The sequence below is a fragment of the Rhamphochromis sp. 'chilingali' genome, assembly GCF_963969265.1.
Source record: "Rhamphochromis sp. 'chilingali' genome assembly, chromosome: 19".
Classification (NCBI taxonomy): domain Eukaryota; kingdom Metazoa; phylum Chordata; class Actinopteri; order Cichliformes; family Cichlidae; genus Rhamphochromis; species Rhamphochromis sp. 'chilingali'.
This window is the reverse complement of record NC_137946.1, coordinates 11,394,590-11,415,645: the sequence shown is the minus strand read 5'-3', so window position 1 is coordinate 11,415,645 and position 21,056 is coordinate 11,394,590. Positions and strand designations below refer to the sequence as shown.

At 42.2% G+C, this 21,056-nt stretch overlaps 1 protein-coding gene across 4 annotated transcripts in view; it reads right to left on the bottom strand.

Moving 5' to 3' along the window:
• Positions 1–21,056, bottom strand: part of abr (ABR activator of RhoGEF and GTPase) — a 119,480-nt gene that overhangs the window by 32,881 nt on the left and 65,543 nt on the right. For all 4 annotated transcript variants that reach the window (XM_080866077.1, XM_080866073.1, XM_080866074.1 and 1 more), the window contains 10 exons: positions 18,064–18,116; positions 17,284–17,424; positions 16,859–16,980; positions 13,933–14,101; positions 11,374–11,493; positions 11,031–11,106; positions 10,818–10,922; positions 8,193–8,267; positions 2,458–2,555; positions 2,227–2,358 (listed from right to left, as the gene is read on the bottom strand). In XM_080866077.1, the coding sequence (XP_080722203.1) occupies positions 2,227–2,358; positions 2,458–2,555; positions 8,193–8,267; positions 10,818–10,922; positions 11,031–11,106; positions 11,374–11,493; positions 13,933–14,101; positions 16,859–16,980; positions 17,284–17,424; positions 18,064–18,116 (1,091 nt within the window). The remainder of the gene's footprint in view (positions 1–2,226; positions 2,359–2,457; positions 2,556–8,192; positions 8,268–10,817; positions 10,923–11,030; positions 11,107–11,373; positions 11,494–13,932; positions 14,102–16,858; positions 16,981–17,283; positions 17,425–18,063; positions 18,117–21,056) is intronic.

Sequence of the window (21,056 nt, the reverse complement as noted above, 5' to 3'; positions counted from 1 at the left end):
CACTCTTAACCAGTGCAGGAGTTGGTGTCCTGTTTTACTTTGGCTGAATCACACTAGCAAAAATCAGAAAAAAGAAAAATCTGACCCTGAAAAGTTTATAATTTCAAAAACATCCATGTATTGGAGCTTTTAAAACTAAGTGCCATTGGTTGGAGGGGATGTCAGCCCAAATGGAAATAAAGCAATTCAATCAAGTCACCTTAATTCCCACAGTTAACGTGTGCGTGTACACTGGCGGAAATCCCACATTATGTACCTCCTTACAAGTCTGTATCAAAAAATGCTTTCTTGGTACTATCATAACAAAATCTCTGGCTCGAATCGTACCACGATCTTCTGACGATAGAGGCGATCGACTTTCTCAACAAAGTAACCACAGCGGATTTAAAAAAAAGAAGAAAGAAAAAAAAACTTCCCTCTCGATATGCCCTTTTACGGTCAGTCAGTATTCCACAAGCTTTTTAAATAAATCACAGGGTCTCCAGAGAGCAAAGCAAAACACTGAAGGCTCCTTCTCAACCCAGCTTCAGGAAAGCAAACAGCTCAGGTCCTGCTCTCTGTGGGCTCTGCAGGACTCCTTCGTGGCTGTAATAAACATATGATATCAGAGTCTAACACAAGTGCCACCATGTCTGAAGCATTCATGAACATTTAAAGAATGACAAGAAACCAACTAATAAGCAGTAAGACCATAAATTCTCCTGTTTTAGGACACATATGTTGTTTCATTCAGAGACTTAAGCAGCAGTGTTGTGCTCAGGATCAGGGCCTTTGCATTCAGTGGATGCACTGTTGACAGGTTCACCCACAAACCTACTATGTATAACATATTCACAGTATTCCCACCCCCCACGCGTCTGGGACAGAACATGCCATTCTATCCGCCTTACTAAACCTCCACACCCCCCCCCCCCCCCCCCCCCAGCAAAAGCATGTGGTGTATTTGTTTGTTTTCTGCGGGGGGAGAGGGGAGGGTTCTGCCTGATGTTGGCTTGAAATCGATGTTCCCAGTAACGTTTCAGCAGCAGCATCCGCCTCAGGTTTTCATAGTTAAGTCACAATGTTGCAGAACTAATGAGCTGATGTAGCTTCTATTGTATCCCATTGTCTGTTAAACCAGCACTAAAATCTCAGTCTTAAAAGTTTAACTACTCACTGCCTGATATTGAAGCTGTCGATAAGGCACAAAAAGATGCCATTTCAGGCAGGGTGTTTTGCTTTCAAAGCCAACACTGAAGGACGTAAAGCATCAAAATGAAAGAGAAAAGACTGGAAAGATCTAGTGACAAACAGGAAATGCTGTAACAAACAACAAACTTCAAAGCCCCTTTAAGAGACTGCGGGAACTTGGGTCTGAGGAGAAACATATCCGCTCATTCACATAAGATTTATAAGATTTATAAGATATTTTTGAGACACATTCCTCCCCTAAAAATCCAACTTTACAAACGTGACTGATGTGTGTCCCACTTTCCTGATATCAGAGGAGGGAGGATTTGTATTCCTGTTTATTCCTGATGCAACTTGTAACAGATGCTTTGCATCAACTAAGAGTATTATGCTGCATGCAGCAGCCACAAACAAAACTTTACCTGCTTAGTCCAGAGTCAAAAGCAGGATTATAAATAACCTGCCATAAACTCACCTCTGGCATAGACACCCGCCACTTGAGAGAAACATGAGGGCATGAATTGAAGATAACGGCGTTTAAAAGCCCTCCGAGTTGACCCACTTTCATAATGTGAAGTTTGATCGATTACAGGGCAGCAGAGGAGGAAACTACAACAGCTGCAATTTGCAGAAAACTGACATGAGTCAAGCTTCACTTGACCAAATAGATTTTTTTGAAGACGTTCTGGAAAAAATGGAAATGTGACACCTCTGTAGGCTTTTCAGCAAAAACTAAACAGCGAGTGGAGAACGGCATTTCGCCTCAATACCAAGAAACCGCAGATTCCACTGTGGAGGCCGTATCTAGTTAACGAGACTGAAAGGGAGTTTTATGGAGACGTTTCTCACAATAAGACAGGGGGAACCCCCCTTAAATAAACTCTCCTTCACACTATTAATCCAACCAGCATCATTAGAGGTAACCACTACAAACCATACAATTGTGTGCAGAAGCTAGACAGCTAATTAAAATGAGTCATATGGTGGAAAATCTCCCCCCAAGAGGACACAGACGTCTCTCTTTGTGCATGGTCTATTTTACAGCCGGTCTCCTACCTGGACTTGCCCTTTGCCCATAATCTTGTCCACAATCTCATTGTCGTCTTTGTTCAGCATGCTTTTGTCGTAACACTTCTCGTAGCACAGGATCCGAAGGTACTGGGAGCCCTCCAACTCAATCTCAAACTCCTGTGCAGTGACACGGATGTAAACAAGGAGAACAATGAAGATGAAAACAGCACAGTTAAAAAAAATAAGAAAAGAAAAAAAGATGTCTTTGCGACTGACTTCGTTCCACTGAGGCTCTGTGGTGTCCCTGAAGACTCGGGTCTTGGCCTTGCTGACAAAGTATCCAAATGAGTCTACTTCGAGAGTGCAGTATAGATCTGAAAGCACAGAGAGTAGACAGGTCGGTGAGATGAAACAACAACAGAGTATGACAGACAAAATGTGAAGCACTGGAGAACACTTAAAAAAAAAAAAAAGAAGATCAAACATATTGTAGATGTTTAAAAATGACTAAAACATGCTGTTACACATGTTTAACTGCCGCAGACGGGTGTTGGACAGATACATTTATCGTTCCCTGTGTGGAAATTTGATAGCAGCAGAAGATACTTGACATTTCAAAGCACCATATAAAAACAATCACATGAACATAAGACGTAAAGCACACAATATACAGACACTTTCCCTCTCCGAGCATCTTAGGGATGATTTTGGCCAGACCAGCTTCCAATGAAAGACAAGTGGATTCTTTTTGCACTGCAACTGATTGATTTACTGGAAAAGGTCAAATATATATAGCATCAATCCTCCAATTGAACTGCCTGATATTTAAATATACATTTGAGTCTTTATTTAATGAATAAATAAAATAAAATATTTTCCCTTGAAGCCATGATGATGTGTTAACATAATAACCAACAGCCAAAAATCCATTAAAAAACTCAACTTAGGACACAAGACTTGTCTTATGAAAAGAAAGAAAACAACTAAATATGAGGGAAGCTGTGAACAGTGAATGTTGGAATCACCATAAGAGCACAGCCAAAAGTGCAAACATGTATAAAAGTATCACTTCTAAAGACTGATTTCACAGATTTCTAACAAATGTGCAATTAAAAGGTGAAAAAAGCCCTCCAATTTGTCAATATGCTACCGTTTGACAGCAGACAGGCAACAATCTCTTCCCTGTGTACACAATCAGCACCGGCAGCCCCTCGCCACTCTTAACATCCTCATACCGCAGCAGTATCCCGCCCCGCTTCCCTCCTCTGGGATCAGCTCACACTCAGCTCTTACACAGAGCAATTAAGTCTGTTAATGTGTTTCTTTAAATGCTCCTGAAACCATTCCTGCAGACTGTGCTACCAGCTGTCTGTAAAGCGTCTCCACTACATCCCCTATGTTGGACTTAACCCCTCGGGTTAACTTCCACTAGACAGCATGATGGATGGGTGAGTGGTTCGACCTTTCACCGGGACAGTCACTAAGATTAAGCAAGAGAGCTGAACGGTAGGGGAGTGGGTTTAATTACATATGCAATAAAATAAAAAAAGACATTAATTTAAACAAAAAAAAAAAAAAGTCACAAGCAAAGTCATCATCACGATCACAAGATTTAAGAGCCTGACACGAGCCGGGTTATGAGAGGATACCAACCACATCACCTGGATGAGCTGCGACTGGAGAAAACGTTTGCACATGTATCTATAGGATAAAAAGGAGCGTACAGTATAAAGGAATGTCGTCCCATCTGGTTTTATTCCCCCTTTGTTTGTTTTCTCAGCATCCTAAAAGGTTTTGCCATAATCACTCCCAGTTAGGAAGAGATTAGCGGTGGTGGTACGAGGGAAGTTCAATGAAGGGGAATTCAGTGCGACCATCTGGGGGATATTTAAAAAAAAAACATGAAGCGGTTATTGCACGCTTCCGCTATGTACGGAAGCATAACAGCTCACGGCTGTCACTTCTGATTTGACATCTGGAAAAATCCTTAAACTACCTGTCACAGTCTGCTTCATTAAAGAGGCGGCAACATTCTGATGGTTGCAATGAGCGATTCAACCGGTTCTTTGTGTGCAACTCTAATGTGATTTAATCCTCTTCGTTTCATCTAGCCCTGGAGTAGAGAAGCGTATACATAGTCCTGAGCAGCTCCCAGTTTTCTCTGGAAGTTTATTTCCTCTCCAGCTGAAATGGGTTTATGTGCCCAGACCTAAAATTCAAACAAGGCCATGGAGAGCATATTTTGAGAGGTCTTTGTGTCCTCACAGTGGATCCAAGAGGGCTTTGAGAAGTAGGACAGACTAAAAGAGGCCTGGAGTTTTCATTTTTCTGGCAGGTCGCCACCAGGCTCAGAGTATGAGGGGGATTTATTGGTCAGCATGGGGTCTCTGACCCCTAAATACAGGGTTAATGGATACCATCCTTTTCCATCTCAATTAGCTGTGGGCTGTAGCCCTTGTGGGGCGCGTATGTTCTTATACAGCAGGCTAATCTTTGCCCGAGGCTGCGCCGAATGCTGGTTCAAACTGTTGGTTCACAGAATCAGGAGACGCGTGATAATCAGTTCAACTAACTAGTGTCTCAGCAGCTACAGATCACAGTCACCAAAACCGCTGCTTCAGGACAAAATATTCTTCTCAGACTACAAAACATAATAAGCAGGGAAATGCCATAATTCAACTGTTTAAACAGAACCCAGAAGAAGAAAACTAATAAAAGCCTGACATAGAGAATACATGCAGCCATGGCTGGATTGGATTACACAGAAATACAGTCTTGAGAACGTGTGAACACTTTCAGCAGTGGTTTGAACTTGAGCCTTACAGGAAAAACATCGAAAAGCAAAAACGTCAAAACGAAACAAAAATTTTAAAAATGCCAAGTAGGTGCTTTAACTGTGCATTGACCATAAAATAAAATTTTAAAATGCACCTTTCTCTCATCTTCTAATGTGGATCTGTGCCCCCACCCTATGCAGAAAGTGCAGTTCTATAGGTGTGTATTGAGCTAACTGTTGCATCTTTCTGAAGGGAACGACATGCAAACACTCACACATACAAACAAATAAAAATAAAGCAAGAATAAAATGACATGACATGTTTTTTGCTTCTCATCTAGGTCAGTATTTCCATAGATTTTTTTTCTATCTGAGTTTTTAGGAGACGCTCAACTCCCAGCTTTTCCCTCTGTGACCCAGTTTGACTAACTTTGCCCTGGGCTGCGCTTCCAAGCCCTTTCCCACTGGGGGAAGATTGTAGTGGCATAAATAACAGCTTCAGTAAAATCTTCGACTACATGCTTACTTGATTTTTTTGATTTAAAAAAAAAAAAAAAAAAAAAAAAGGAGGGGGAGGGGGAAAGAGAAAGCCTACTGTGGAGCATTCAGTGCCCACTTAACCTGACACAGTGAATAATGACTGCTGTTTCAGATCATTACACATTTCCATTCTAATATGAAAATAATCACCATTTGCAATAACAGAAACCACATGCGCACACACGATTATGCAAAAGAGGAAATTGCTGCAAAATCCTCGCACGTTGAAATCTGAAATGCCAGAGACGATAAAGTAGAGTACCGACAACGCAACTGGAACCGCGCTGAAGCTTTAACACAGGCTGGAACATCGCCACACAAAACCTGTACACAAACCGAATCCCATCATTAAGCTACATCTGGAGGGGGCTTTGTAATTTTAGTCATTTGTGGTATTGGAGGAAATTCTATAAGCAGAGGAATACAGTGTGTCTCAGTGATCTCTGTATGTGTTTGAAACCCCAGAGAAACTGTGCCGATGCTGGACAGGTTTTAAAAACTAAACATGAATATTAAATAAAGCTGTAGGAAGCAATTGGCAAAGATGTACCGTCCTGATGTTAGTCAGACATAGTCACCATAAAAGGCGTGTATTATATTACTAAGGGTTTATTTAATTTGAGCTATTATTTGATTTCTTTTGTTGAACTTTCAAATTAAATAAAACTGTTGTTGCTGAATTGATCACTTAACCTTCTGTCTGTGGGGGATGTATTTTGATGTGGGGTGCTTCAGTTTGTCAGGTCCAGCTTCACCTGGATACACTGCATGACCAGATTTTTCCATCTTTATCCTCTGACAGTACAGGAATATTTCAAGAACACAATACAAGAATTCATCGCGCTCAAATTGTGAAAGAGTGGTTAAGGAGACCTCATTGTCTCACATGCACCGGCCACCGCAGAGTCCAGATCTCAACCCCATTGAGATTTTTTGGGATGTGTTATGTAAGACTTCATGTTCTCCCATCATCAATGCAAAACTCTGAATGGAAACAAACGTTGTGACATTGCCAAAGTTTATTAGGGACTCGAATGTTACAGGCGATCTGGGGAGATTTTGGAGCATGTGACTGTTTTTGTTTTGCAGGGCAGAGTATGATAGCAGACACTACACTTTCCTCATTCTTCTTTTTTCGACTGCTTCCTTTAGGGGTCACCTCAGCGAATCATTTGCCTCCATCTCACCCTCTCCCTCCAAACGGCTCATTCCTTCTCTCCATCATATCAGTCACCTCCCTCCCTTTACTAGTCACAGTCCCTACATTTAAAGGCGTTTTTGTTTACATGGAGACTCAGAACCCACAGCAGTTCAAAACTAGACTTTTGAACTAACCTATATAGTATTAAAAGATTGGTATAACCATACTGAAGAGATTGCCTAATCCTGAAATCACAGCAATAAACCTTACAAAGTAAAATATGAATAATGAACACATGCCACTGGAAATACATCATCAGGTATAGTAGATAAATTTACTTCAGTGACTCACACACATACATATAAACAGTGATCACCCACCCATTTATCTACCACAAGTAAAAGGCATTAAACCTGTGTAAACACACATTAGAGGACCTGTACGAATGAATGAAATCAGATATAAGTTATGGATGGCTGAAGCTTCACTTTAACGCCAATAATTAAATCTGATAATTAATAATTCGACTCTTGTCCTCATTTAGAACACTTGTCTGTGTAACAGTAGTGTTATATATCATCAAGGTCAGCACTTCTCTCACGGCATCCCCGTAAACCTCCCTCATCATCATCATGAACACCACGGTCCCAAACAAGTCCAGCACATCCTCCATGCCTCCACGGCTTGCATGCCCCACCCTGGGTCTGTACGCTCCACTGGAGATACCAACATCAAAACTGTATCAGTGAAACTACCAAAGTTGCTTCCACACACACACACACACACATACTCCATAAAGCCTTTAGCTCTCTGCGCTCCATTGAGGATCAAACAGGCTTTCAGGAGAGAGTGCTTTCCAATCCATTAACTGGGAAATTCTTGTGGGCCAGCACTGAAGGCTGTCATGGTAACTGAGGAAATCATTTCTCCCTCTCCATCTCTTCTCCTGATATTCGATATTTGAACTGGTGCTTGAGCAACACGGGGCACGGAGTGTACCGGAGCACCAGCTGTCCACCGCTGACACATCTGAAACAGCCTTTGTGGAGGTTCAGCCAACGTCAAGCTCGGTAGATAACACACACGCATACACACGCACACAGCTATACAAAGAAACATTTGTGCAAGGTAAGGCAATAGCATAGTGTGTGAACAAAGACGAGTGGTATTACAATTGCCAGCTGTCCACTTCTGAATGCTGCTGTTTGTGATTTTGACGTTCCTCCTTTTCAATGTGCCTTCAGCATCTTTGTCACTTGTGATGTCTGCTTAACGAAAACAACCGCAGGAATCCCACTTTGGCTTCAACGCTTCCTCTGAGACAACCTCATTCTCTCCCTCTCTCTCTTGATTTTTCCTTCCTTTGCATCTTGGCCATGTGATGATGGAAACTGCATGTGCCGGCTGTGATGATTGACTGGGTCATGTGTTTTGCTGGCAGACAAGTATATGCGCAGCCGCTATGTGTAAGCAGATGCTGAGCCGGAGTGTGCGCACAAGTGCAGTTAGAGGAAAAAAGAAAAGAAAAAAAGAAGCTGTTTCTGGCAGACTTACTGGCTGACTGCTCGAATCCTTTGGCAGAGTGGACAATCACATGCAGAAAGCCGTACAGGCCAGGAGTCTCCTCATCTGGAAAACAAGCACACAGAGCAGTTAGAGCAGCACGGGTGCACATACGGGAGTCCGTGCACAAAAATCAGCAGGGTAATCAGAAGTCATTGCAAACTATAAAATGTATGATCCTCCGGCATCCTGTCTTTATCTCTGCGATGATATTGTAAAGAAAAAAGATAAACTGTGAGAGAAAGAAACAAAGGAGAAGGAACTCGTCTCATGGAGCATGAGCTCTACCAGCAGGTTTCATTTCATTTCTGCTGCATCTCGTACATTTTTTTGTTCCTGTACTGCCTGATCACTAAATGCTAATGATGATACTAGCTCTCTCTCTCTCTCGAGCTTACCCTATTTTGCACCTGTGTGCAGGCTATTAGTTTTTATTATCACTGACAGCTGTGGTATTATTTTCTATCTGTTGCAGACTCGTTTACTGGCACTGACACTAAACTTGCTTCTGTTGTTTCCAACAGCAGGACTTTAATGCTACATGCTCTTTCAGCTTTTTGTGAACGAGTCTCTTTCCCTTCGCTGGAAGCGGGTCAGCTCACGTGGCCATTTAGAGCACCTTTTCCCCTCTGTCGGCTCATGAATTAGTGGTATTCATCGAGGTAAAATGAACCATGCAAATATGTGTGAAGTTTGAAAGTTCACTGTTAAAGCGTGTGTTGCCACATCCAGATCCATTCAAACTAAAATTGCTCAGTGGGGCAGATTAGTGGGAACCCTAGTGGGTTTTTGTATTCTTTCTTGGGTGGTCCGAACTGGAGATTACATTCTTATTGTTTTTAATCATTCATTTGAGTGTTTTGGTTCTCATTCCCTCCAGCAGTCAGTTATCAACATTTGAGAAGAGACAGATTAAACTTCACATGACTTCAGAAAAAAACAGAATAAAACGAAATCAGGGAAACGGCTGAGGAAACAACTATTGGAGGATCTGAAAGAAAATTAACCGTTATTACAGCCTTTTGTCAGATTGGCATCAGACCACACATTAGCAGTGCACAGACGTCTGCCATCGAAACTGAGCTGCCCTTCGAATAGAGATCGTGGGTGGATCTCTTTTTTTTTTTTTTTTTTTGGCCAGCCCATACACCCCTCTTTGTACCGCCGACAGAAACATGAAGAGGATACAGTCCTGCTTTGGTTGAGGCCTGTGAAGCCCGGCTGCTTCCTGGTAAATAAACCAGGGTGGAGGGCAGCAGAACCGCTGTGAGCTCCACTGTTGGCAGCTGAGAGGAGAGCAGTCAGCCCTCGGGGTTAACTGTGCGTGTGTGTTTTATATAACTAACAGGGGAGTTTCACAGAGAGTCGGTTCATAGGTTCAGCATCATAGCAGACCGACTGCCCTTTCTATCTATTATGCTCAATGGAAAACCATGAACTAATATGTGATAACTGATGATTATTCAATGGAGTCAAATGAAAGAGTGAGTATTTAAGTCATCCATCCTCTTAAGTATGAGAGACATTCCTCCACCAGCTGGTCTCCATTTAAACCCCTGCTGTGCTCCCTGCATCACATGTCAGGATGGAGGTGTGTGTGTGTGTGTGTGTGTGTGTGTGTGTGTGTGTGTGTTTATTCTAGCTTCGTAATGAGGAGCGGGTCAAAAGTCTAAGACAACGCAGGAGTTGAAGTCTGATTTAAAACACAGGAATCTCAGTAAGCTCTCACAGAAAGCAGCAGGAAGATAACATGTAAGGAAAAGTCCACCAAAGCAGTGAGAAGAACCTGTTTAGGGAAAGCAAACAGAGTTAATTCTCTTATTAAAACCATGTCAAGTGGTGCAAATGCATTTTTAACAGTAATCTGTCTGTATGTCATGTTGTGTATCCATGTGTGGTGTTATGTACTGTCACGTCTGACTTACTTATCTGTTATTCTGACAGCCTGATGCCGTGTTAAATGTTAAATTAAAAAAAACAGAGAATCAGACATAAAGTTCAGTTGCATTGAAATAAAACACCTCGTTTGGGGGCGTGGGGTAAAGCACACCAAAAAATATGCTACCACTTAAGTGTCACTTGTCATTCTGCTGACTACTTTGAAAATACAAAACTAAAATCCATCTGAAAATGACTTTAAATCTATTGGATATCAAACACAGAGATTCTAATGCACAGAAAGGAAACACGACACAAAAACATCAGGACAGCGTGCCTTTCAGTGTAAGAGCTCTGTGTCTGTGCATGAGTATTGTCTTTGTGTGAGAGACCCTCTTGCCATCTGAGCAGATCAGAGTAGATGGAGCAGATGGCTTTAATGTCACCCCCACCCCCCCACCCCCAAGACTCTAGGAGTGGATGCAATGAGGAGATCGGGAGGAAAAAACAAACATATAGAAGCTGCGAGCACGCCACCGACACACTGCGCGGCACTGACTGCTCCGAGCTAGATGAGAAACATATTGTAGCCTAAATTTATCTCCTGCAAGGCCCCCCTAACTTATTATGTGGTTTTTTTAGTGCTCAGAGTGTAACAGGCACTTTTGTGTGAAGTTAAATTCAAAGCAGAGGGAAGAGGGAGAGGGAGACAAAAATGTTCCTGCTCGTGTTTCTTACCGTCTTTGTTGCCGGTGACAGGAATGTTGTGGACTGTTCGGAGTTTGAAACAAGAGCTGGTCAATACTTGGAGCTCTACAGAACTTAACACGCATGACTGGAGGTCTGGAAGAAAAAGAAAGGAAATAAATATCATAAACATCATATAGGGAGGTGGGGGTCAAACCTTTATGTTTCTGTGGAGCAGTGTTTGAAAAGTGAACACAATCGTACCTTTCTTTTGGAGTTTCTGAATGCTTTCCCTCCACTCTGACCTCTCGTAGTCAGAGGATAGCAGGAACAGGTAGCTCTACACACACACACACACACACACACACACACACACACACACACACACACACAGTTAGCAATTACAACCAAAATAGCTGGAAAAAATCCTCACTAGCACACATCAATCGGAATGATGGGAAATTCTCTGATGCTGTTTTGGGGGATTCAAACTTTAAATCTGTAGCAGCAGACTCTTTGAAAGTAAAATGTGTCCCTCTAGTGGTGAAACCTGCACAGTGCAGTGACACAAATGGAGCCAGTAACAGATTAAGAATGGGCAGAATACCTTTCCATGTTTGTTGTGGATGCGAAAGGGGATGGTGGGGGAGTGCAGGAGCAACCAGGACTCCTGCTCGTTCATCTTCTTCCTGAGACGCTCCACGCGGCTCTGACCCTTCGGTGCTTTCTGCACAAGGACACGGACAGGAAAAGAGACTGTTTGAATCTCGCTGATTGCTGAAACGTACTCATTGAAGTAAAAGAGAGTAAAACACCGAGCACTGCTGTGCAGCATCCGAAACAGTCACAATCTTTTCCTGATTGAGACAGTGAGACTTGTACTTCTCCTCTGACTCATCTCAGGTCTTGACACATACAGAAGACGCTTATATTTTTAGATTCAGTGTGACTTACAAAATGAGGGTCGAGGTGCAAGGTGGGGGGTGGGTGATTGGGGGGGGTGATATGATCTGACTTTGAGAGCCCTTCCCCTTGATGTTGGGTTCCTTGTGTAACCCAGCCTGTGTTAAAGCTTCAGCGCGGTTCCAGTTGCGTTGTCGGTACTCTTCTTTATCATCTCTGGCATTTCAGATTTCAATGTGCGAGGATTTTGCAGCAATTTCCTCAGTTATAAGACTGATTTCCTTTTGTATCCATTTTCTTTGAACATTGGGTTTTACTGTGAGACTAAATTTCTGGAGCTACTTCAGCTAGAATTTAATTTTTCCATTAAGAAACAGAATGAAGCAGATGTAGCAGACGCCTGACATGATGGAAAAAAAGACAGTCACACTGAGTGTACAGTCAGCTTTATGGATCTCATCAAGTTATTTTAATGACAACATGACTGACAGTTAAAACATCTTTATTTGTACAGCACAGTCATGTTTAGCCTACAAAAACAAAAAGCCTCCAACGCAGACAAGTCTCCGTCGGGGAGTTTCACAGAGACGTAACACCAAACTTCCACCTCCAAAGTGTCATATTCCAGTATTGGCTACCTAACAACGCGGATTGGCAAATCTGAACAAGTTTAGTGGCTAAACAGGGTGTGAACGTATGAAGACGTCAGAAGCTGGTGCCCTTTTGTCCCTCAGTGTTTGTCGAGTTTAAATTTAACCAGAGCATGATAATCATAAGGCAGTGCACCAGTTACAGAGAACAAGAGAGTAACACACAAAGAAGAAAAACATATGCAGTAAAATCTAGTTCCTCATTTAAACCAAGAGATTTAGTGACCTGTCTTTGGTTAGGTTTCTATTGTCGCCTCTTTGTATGAAAAGCGGGGCGTGAAAGATTAAACTGCAGCTGATTAGTGGTTTGTGTTACATCTGCAAAGCGGTTGCAGAGATCACACTTGTAGGACCTCTTAGGTTTTAGACCCAACCCTGTCTGGTTGCGTTTGGTTGGAGGTGGCTAAGTAAAATTCATCAACTGTTCAAGTGAAGATCTTTCAATAACACCAGAATTTCTATTATTAATGAGTTGGATTTCTTTTGCTTCTCTTCTGTACGTCATGACAAAATCAAACCACCCATCGTCTATATTTTTAACCACATACAAACTGAACTTTAAAGTGAGGACTACTCAGCGTTGCCTTATTGAAATCTTTCATATTTTCCAGCAAAGTGTCTATAAGCTGCTTAAAGCAAGCCCCATACTGTGAGAGTCTTTATATATAATTCATGCAGCAGTTTCTTGACGTTATTGGAGGAAAACAAATTCATACACAGCCCCAACCCTCACCAGGAAGCGGTGAGTCAGAGCCTGCCTGGATACAATCAGCTCGATCTCTCCCGGCATTCGCCTCCTGCGACTCCACATACCAGCCGTGGTCACTCGCTGTGCTCCGGGTGGGCGAGTTTTAACACCGCGAGAGGGGAATAACAGGAACTCTGCGCTCCTGAAGCCTTTAAACGCAGCTATGGCTGCGGGGGTGGATTACTGTGTACTTGTAACATCTTTTATTTCAACCTCAAAATGACAACTGAGCATTTCAGCATGTGCTAAACAAAACAGACTCATACCGTGGCACACACAAGTCACAGTTTAAATCTGGATCAGCACTTTTGCCACTCATACTCAAGGAAACGGCAGCTGTCCTCAGTTTCAGGATGTTTATTATTCGTACTTGGACTTGTTTTGCTGCTTGTATTCACTCACACAATAGTCACAATTCATTTAGTAAAGTCTGCGTAGGCCATAATAAAAAATGAAGGGTCACAAAGCTTTGATATGACACCGAACTTCTGATTTACTTCTTATTTACTTCTTATTTATTTTTATTTCTTAAATAAAAAGAATCCAGCTGATGATTAAAACTAAAAGAAGCTGCTTTTAAAATAACCAAGTTCTCCTAATTGTGTGGCTCTTGGCCTCAAATGTATTTGTTTTATGCATATGTTAGAATTTAAAGATGAACATCAAAAAGCTCCTGTTATTCATAACAGGACCAGCAACTTTTCTTACTCTAAAGCTGTCTAGAACTGGGCTCCAAACCCTGAATTTGCCCCTTTATTCTTTAATCCTGGATCATCTCAAAATTAAACCCAAGATGGCCGAATAAGCCATTGTAAGCCTCGCGAATACATTGAATTGGGCTCCAAATGCCAGGAAAAAGGATTACCTTCTCTTTCTGTATCTCATTCTTTAAGACCGAGATCTTGATCTTCATCTCCTCAATCTCGTGCTCTGGCAGGACCTGGATGCTCGGGCAAGCGTCCGAGTCGTCCAGGGTTTGGAAAGTTAAGTCCGCTAGAGGGATGTACCACTTGCACTCATACTGCTGATGGCGACTGCAGAGAGACAGAGAGAGGATGGGAGGATGGAAGAAATGAAACAGAATTAGTCAAAATATTTAAAAAAAAAATATATTTTTTTCTCTTTTTCAATCATGACTGAACTGAATGGACGCACAAAACCGAAGCAAACCGGTTTACAATTTGAAGCCACACTAACAAATGTTACACTTCTCTATTCAAACGTGTGCTCATTTGACCTCATTTCTTTATAGCCCACTCATTCAAAGTCACATTAATAAAAATGATGAATGCACAACATTATTTCCACAGGGGCTGAGGACACTAATGTGCACCGTCTCTAATGAGATTTTAATTAACATTTCTGAGTGCTGCACAGTCGACTCATCGACGACATTAATACCTTCATCAGACGGCTAGTTTAAGCAGCTCGATGTCACAATGAATCCATACTAAACAAGCATGTGTTAACACTACCAGCGTCCTACATATAAAACTTACTGTCAACTATATGCATTTATTTAAACAATCAAATCAAGCAATCAAACTCAGTTTTAATGTTCTCATTTCTGTGATATTCTCTTCTGCATGTTGCACTCGCACCACTACAACCACCTGAAAGGTGGAGCCACTGTGGACTGGGAGTGGTTCAATACTCTGGCTTCTCTGGCCTGCATGTTAAAATGTCCTTGAGCAAAACAGGGAACACGCGTAAAATGACAAATGAGATTTTACTGATCTCAGTGCAGCAGCTACTCGAAACACAGTTTATCTACTTTATTTACTGCACTCGTTTTTTTCAGGCGTGCACTTTAACTGGAACTTCAAAGATTTGTTCAGCCATATCGACAAAGGACTCTTGCTCCGTGTTTAGTCTCATGTTCCCACTCAAAGCTTTCGCAGTGATGCAATCGGCTCCCACCAGAAGGACTTTGTCATTTCTTCATTAACGAAGTACATTAATTTTACATCCTCCCGCTGCAGATTATGGTCCCCTGATCTTCTGCCCCACCCACCCACTCCATTATCAAGCCCTTCTTGTTTACGCGCTCTTGGGTCTTTCGGGAAGTCCTTTTATGTTACAGACCACCGATTTGTTTCTGTTCTAATCAGACTCTGACACAGACTTAGAGAAACACAAAGAAAAGGGGGTGGAGCTAGGTTTGATACCTGACTGAGAAGGAAATGAATAAATCACCATATCAAATCATGTGGTTCTTTAATGCCAGACAGCAAAGGTGGTGCATATATAAAGAAATGATGAATTATCCAAGGTGCAGAACGTGCAGCGGGCAATCGTAAATCTGACTCATTCTAAAAATAATAGAGTGCAGATAATCACGGCTTTTGGCAGGGATTAGGGCTCCTCAGTGACTAAAGTCAAGGTGATTGAGTTTCTGGATGGTTGCTCTGTTCTGTGTGTGAGCGCGTAGGCTGTAGGCAGCACACTGAGATAACAACCCAGATCATATTATAGCCCCATTTACAGGTTTGGTAGTTATGGCAACACTATGTGTTCCTCCAAGTGAGGGGCGGCTGCAATTGACACAGAGAAACGGTGAATGTCAACCAAAGCAGGCACCAATCAGACGAAGGGGAGGCGAGTCGGTGCTGTAAGCGTGACCCTCGATCTACTGACATGTGTCAAAGATTGACACGCAGCAGCGCACACAAACACAAACATGAGCGATCTTTTTCTGTCAACTCTCTTTACTTTAACGCCTGCTCAGCTTGCACCCTGAAACACAACACCTTCAGTTTCTACTTACACCTTTTGTCTTCTTTTTTAAAATGTTTTTATTATTCATACATTTAGCATAACTCTGTCCTGCGTGTAGATCTGCTACTCTGCTGCACTGCTCAAAACAATACAGACAAAAATGCCTGCGAGTCTTTCTCTTTGTTACCGACGCTTCAAACACCACCGTGTTAGCCACAGCTGGAATCAGAGAGGGAGTGCGTCTTTCCGAAGTGATCCTTTCTGTTGCACGCCGGGTTTGATAGCTGATGTGGAAGGAAAACTGCACGACACACGGGCAGAAACACAGAGACGACGAAAAAGCGTGGATATTTAAAGAGGCAGAACCCAGTTCAACAGGCTTCATGAGCCTTGAGCTAAATAATAAAATGCATTGTTATGAAGCAGATAAATGTTTATGTTAACACTGGCATTTCTATCAATTTATAAAACAGTAGCTTATTTAACGTAGCTTAACATCCTAAACTGTGCAAGGTGGACAGAGTGAAGTGACACCGTGAAATGTATGTAAAAACATCGCTGACGCCCTCCATTTAGAGGCTTGTGCTCGTCAATGGAAATTTTTGAAATAGCACACGTTTTATCCAGACTGAGTCTCATCATTTAGAAGTTGTTGAGCTGACTCGCTCAGAGTTTTGGAACTTTAGATCAGTGGCTGGGTGATTTTGAATTATTTCCCTTCACTACATCTGTGCACATTTGAAGATTTAATGAAAGTACGTTGCTGTGACAGGGAGCAAATGAAAGAAAGAGGCCATCACCGCCCAAAGCTCCTTAAGCCTCGAATGAATATACCTACAGTCTGCTTCAAAAGAAAACTCTGTGACAGAGCCGTGTCACCCTGCATTTTTCTCTGCCCCAAAAATTAATAAGCGACTCTTGTGCCGCACCATCCACGCCCCGTCCCCGTTCCACTTTCTGGCTTTCGCACATCATTTTAGCATTTTTCAGATGGGAATGGGGATAGGGGGGTGACGTTAACGATAATCGCGCTCACAGCTTTTCACACTGTCAGAGGATGAAGGTGGACTCACCCCACAGCCGTCTTTTTCATCTTGGCACAGAGCAGCAGATCGGTGAAGAGGAAGACGTGCCGTAGCTTCCTGGAGCTTTCCGACACCTCCACCAGGAAGCCATCCTTCACCAGCTGACGGGCCTGTAACAGAACTCTGTGTTAACTGTTGTTGTGAATCGAAACATCGTTGAGATTGTGGATTAATAAGTTGACTTACTAAATTAACATATATATTACAGTTTGCTTTACAGAGACGTGCATGTCTTTGTTTTTAACTTAAATGTTCCTTTTGGAGTTTTAAAGCAATGCAACCATTTATTATAGTTTTCTCAAAGTACCTAATAATATTTCATATGAGAGGAAAAGTGAAGACAAATGTTCTAAAGATATGAACATAAGTTCTCTATACTTGACAAGACGTGTTGTAAGAACACACACACAGACCTCGCCCTTGGGTGTAGTAACAGCAGTCCTGCGAGGGTCAATCTCCTCATTGATGGAGGAGAGGAAGTTCTGAGAAATCCGCAGAGCGTCCTGCAGGAGGGGGAAGTCCGGGTGGTCCTTTGGAGTGTGTTTCAGCAAATCCTGTGAAAGTACATTCAATCATCTAAAATATATATTTACCACGAAGCAACTGACCTTTGTGAGCAGAGATTCAGATTTAGTTTCATCTTCTCTTCGAAAACGTCATCGCGCTGCACAAACACAGACTCCTTACAAACACTAAAACAATCTTGTGTCTCGGTTTTTTCTTTCCTCCCAGATTAACATCAACCAATTTTCTTCTGTTTGTTTGCATACGTGACAAGAACATGACACACATGCTCATGCTGGATGCACAGAGCATCTTACTGTCAGCTTTCATGCAAACCTGATCATGCATTACACTACAGCGACCACACTGGACACATCCAGAGATCTCTGCTTTGCTTCGCTGGCACTTTCTACACCATTATTTCTCTTCCAAGGAGGTAGGCTGATTTGGACTGAGAGGACTCAGCGATAAACATCAAAAAGCAGGCTTTAGGCTTAATTCTTGCACGTCTTTTTAATCTCAGGGATGTGTTTGCAACCTGCTCCAATTATTATTTTTTGTTTTTTTATCTTGACACAGTTCTCAGTCTTTTCTCCACCCTAAAACACTAGAAGTAAGACATTTCTGCCAGAACAGCTTTAGATTCAGCTGATCCTTGAAAGCCATGCAAGTGCAAGCTGTGTACTCACATGAAGAACCAGGGTGCTTCTGGTAACACGGTCAATCGGCTTGTAAAGGAGAGCTGTGGGAGAGAGAAGAGGAGGGCTCTGAGTCAGTGTTGCTTACAGGCAAATCAATACATGCAGACACACACAGTAGGTCACAGTTTCACCGCTCGCACGAGGACAAAAATGTCCACTTTGGTTACTCTGAGCTAAACGCTGCTCTTACAGTCTGACTGCTGATGATTCTTAGGTTAACATTAAAGCCTAATGACGACGAGGTTCCAGCCTGAAGCACTGCTGAAGCAAGAAAAACACTTGATCATAAATAGCCTTGTAGGGGGGGTCAAGTAAAACACTGATTTCAATATGGGGGCAGCAAAGGTTTGTGCTACTGTTGTTCATCAGTTTAACAGCTGTACATATTCAGACATGGACATAAAAGCAAACACAAACAACACATGCAGACGGATGCATCTATAAAAAGTGCAATAAGACTGCCTCCTGCCAACATGCCACCCTCAGTGCCCCTCAGTCAGAGTTTAAGCCTGTATCACCGCACTTGGCTAGATTCCCTGGGGAAGGCTTTGCTTCTAAGGTGGTGTGAACAGCAGCAGCCGACATACATGACAGCTCTCTGTGACACACTCCCACAGACAGGGCAGAGTGAAGGATGGAGAGAAATAAAAGAAAAACAAATCACAGTGAGGAGATACGCAGGAGGAAAGATGGCAGACATGAGAACCTCTAAGAGGAGACAGAGAAGAAGCAAACAAGTCATGTAAGGAAACGCCTAAATTACCTCAAGGTCTCATAATAGCAAATATAATATCACACTACACATTCGATAAAGCACAGTAACACCCCTCTGCTCATGATCTAGAAACTGAGCGAATGCAATTAAGAAAAATTCCCACAAGGTCATAAACATTGTGAAATTATCTGAAAAAGTTCCACTTATTGATCATGCTAACCTCCATTTATTCAAGTGAAAACAGAGTTAAAGCAGCTTATTTCTAAAGTGAAGAAGGAAAGCTGGCCCAGTGAAACAGAGAGGACTGATGTGTCTTCTGTATGCAGGCAAGCTTGCCCCACACTGACTGTGCTCTGCTCCCACAGAGAGATCTACAGCCAAAGCTACACTTCTATTTGAATTTTAAACTTTATCTATTTAAAGCATTCAATAACGCTCTCTTTATATGTACAGCGTTGTTCTGTCACTCGGATGCTTTTAAGTGTTTAGTATTTCTGCCACACCTCTGCCTGCGACTTACGAAATTAGCACAAGAGCAGAAACCTACAGTGACTATTATCAGATCTACTGATGAAACACGTCATATTAACTCTGCTTTTAAAATATACACTGGCCCACATGGAGCGTATAGAGGGACTTTGAGAGGGACTTGCAGTTGCTCTTTGAAGTTTCTCCAACGTTTGGTCATTAATGCCGCCTCCACTGAGGGTCATGGATCAGTGAACCAATACTGATACCTCCAGGAGGATTTACTACAGAGTCTGTATTGACTGCAAGGGCAGTGAATATCTAAGTTGTTGTGTGTGTGTCTGTGTGTGCGGTATGTTGGCAGTTCTGTATTCATTTCAATGCAGGGAGGATTAGATGACTTCAGGATGACTTGAGTATAAGTACTTAAGCACAAGTGCCAGGTTTTGTACAGTTTGTGTAAGTAAGCTGCTGTATTTTTTGTGCCATATGTTGTGTCGCACGACAAAACGATATCTGAGCAAAAAGCTAATGCTAGCATGCTAACATGCAGTGTAGCATGTTCCGAATAACCGCAAAACGCAAAGTATAGCTGGAGCTAAAACAGGGGACACCGTCAAACTCCTTGGATCACAGGGCGACTGCACAGGTCACATTGTGGCAAGCAACCTGTCTCCAACAATTGTTGCAATTCGACTGCAGTCACTTTCACACAGATTAGCAAAGGTTTGCAGGTAACTGTGATCTAATTTATAAACACGGACAGACGTTGCAATCAATCCGAGTCGGTCTGAACCAATAATATTCAGGCTGTACAGTATTCGTCATATACCAGTACTGCGCATTTAAATATCACAGTTGATCAATGATTAATGCTCATTTATCAGGAAACTATGAAAAATTAGACACATTTTGATTATTTTGGGGTTAAATAAAAAGTCATCAAAGCCATCGGCAAAGCATGCAACCAGAATTTTTTTTACATTACAAGTTTCAATCAGAGGCTGTTTTAAACTCAAGATCACATTTTACTGCTTTAGAGTCAAGTCAAGTCTATTTGCAATACTATGTAAGATAGGTCCAAGACTATTAAGGATGAACCTATCAAGGAAGCTCAGAGATCTCAAACTTTACTTCTTTCTTTTTCTCGTCTCATTTTCCTCTAGTTTTTCAACCATGCAAACATAATAATTATATACAAGAGATTTGAATAATGAAGATACTCTCCTGAATACAAAGACAGATTAAGGATTGCCACCTGAATGCTAATGTAGACAGAAATCTACTCAAGTTCTCTCCGAACGCAGGATTAAGCATCATCACTTTTTGACTCCACATCATGTTAGTATCTGACTTGGATGTATTTTACAGACAAGGACGAGTTAAAAGTCTAGTCAAAAGTCAGGACGAGGGAGGATGAAGACACAAAGAGAGAGTGAGAATCAGATAGAGAGGGGGGGATTATTGGAAGTCGATGTCCTGTCCCAGTGAGGCGTGCCTGACTGGTCGTTTTTCCAAGGTCGCCTTGATGACTTGGCTGATGGACAAATAGTTAATCTTTGCTAACGAGGTGCTTGACCATGTGGGCGAAGTGTTTGACAGGACTTTTAGTCCTCAGTTAGGACTGCCAGGTTTCAGGCCTCAGTATTTTGGCAAAACTCTCAGCTACCAATGCCAGCCATAAGCCTGTGAAGGAGGGTGAGAAGGACAGGACAGAACTGATAACACAGAAGGAAATAAAGAAGGATTAAGAGAAAGTGAGAAAATGGTCATGGTGTAGGACATGAGTCCCCATTTA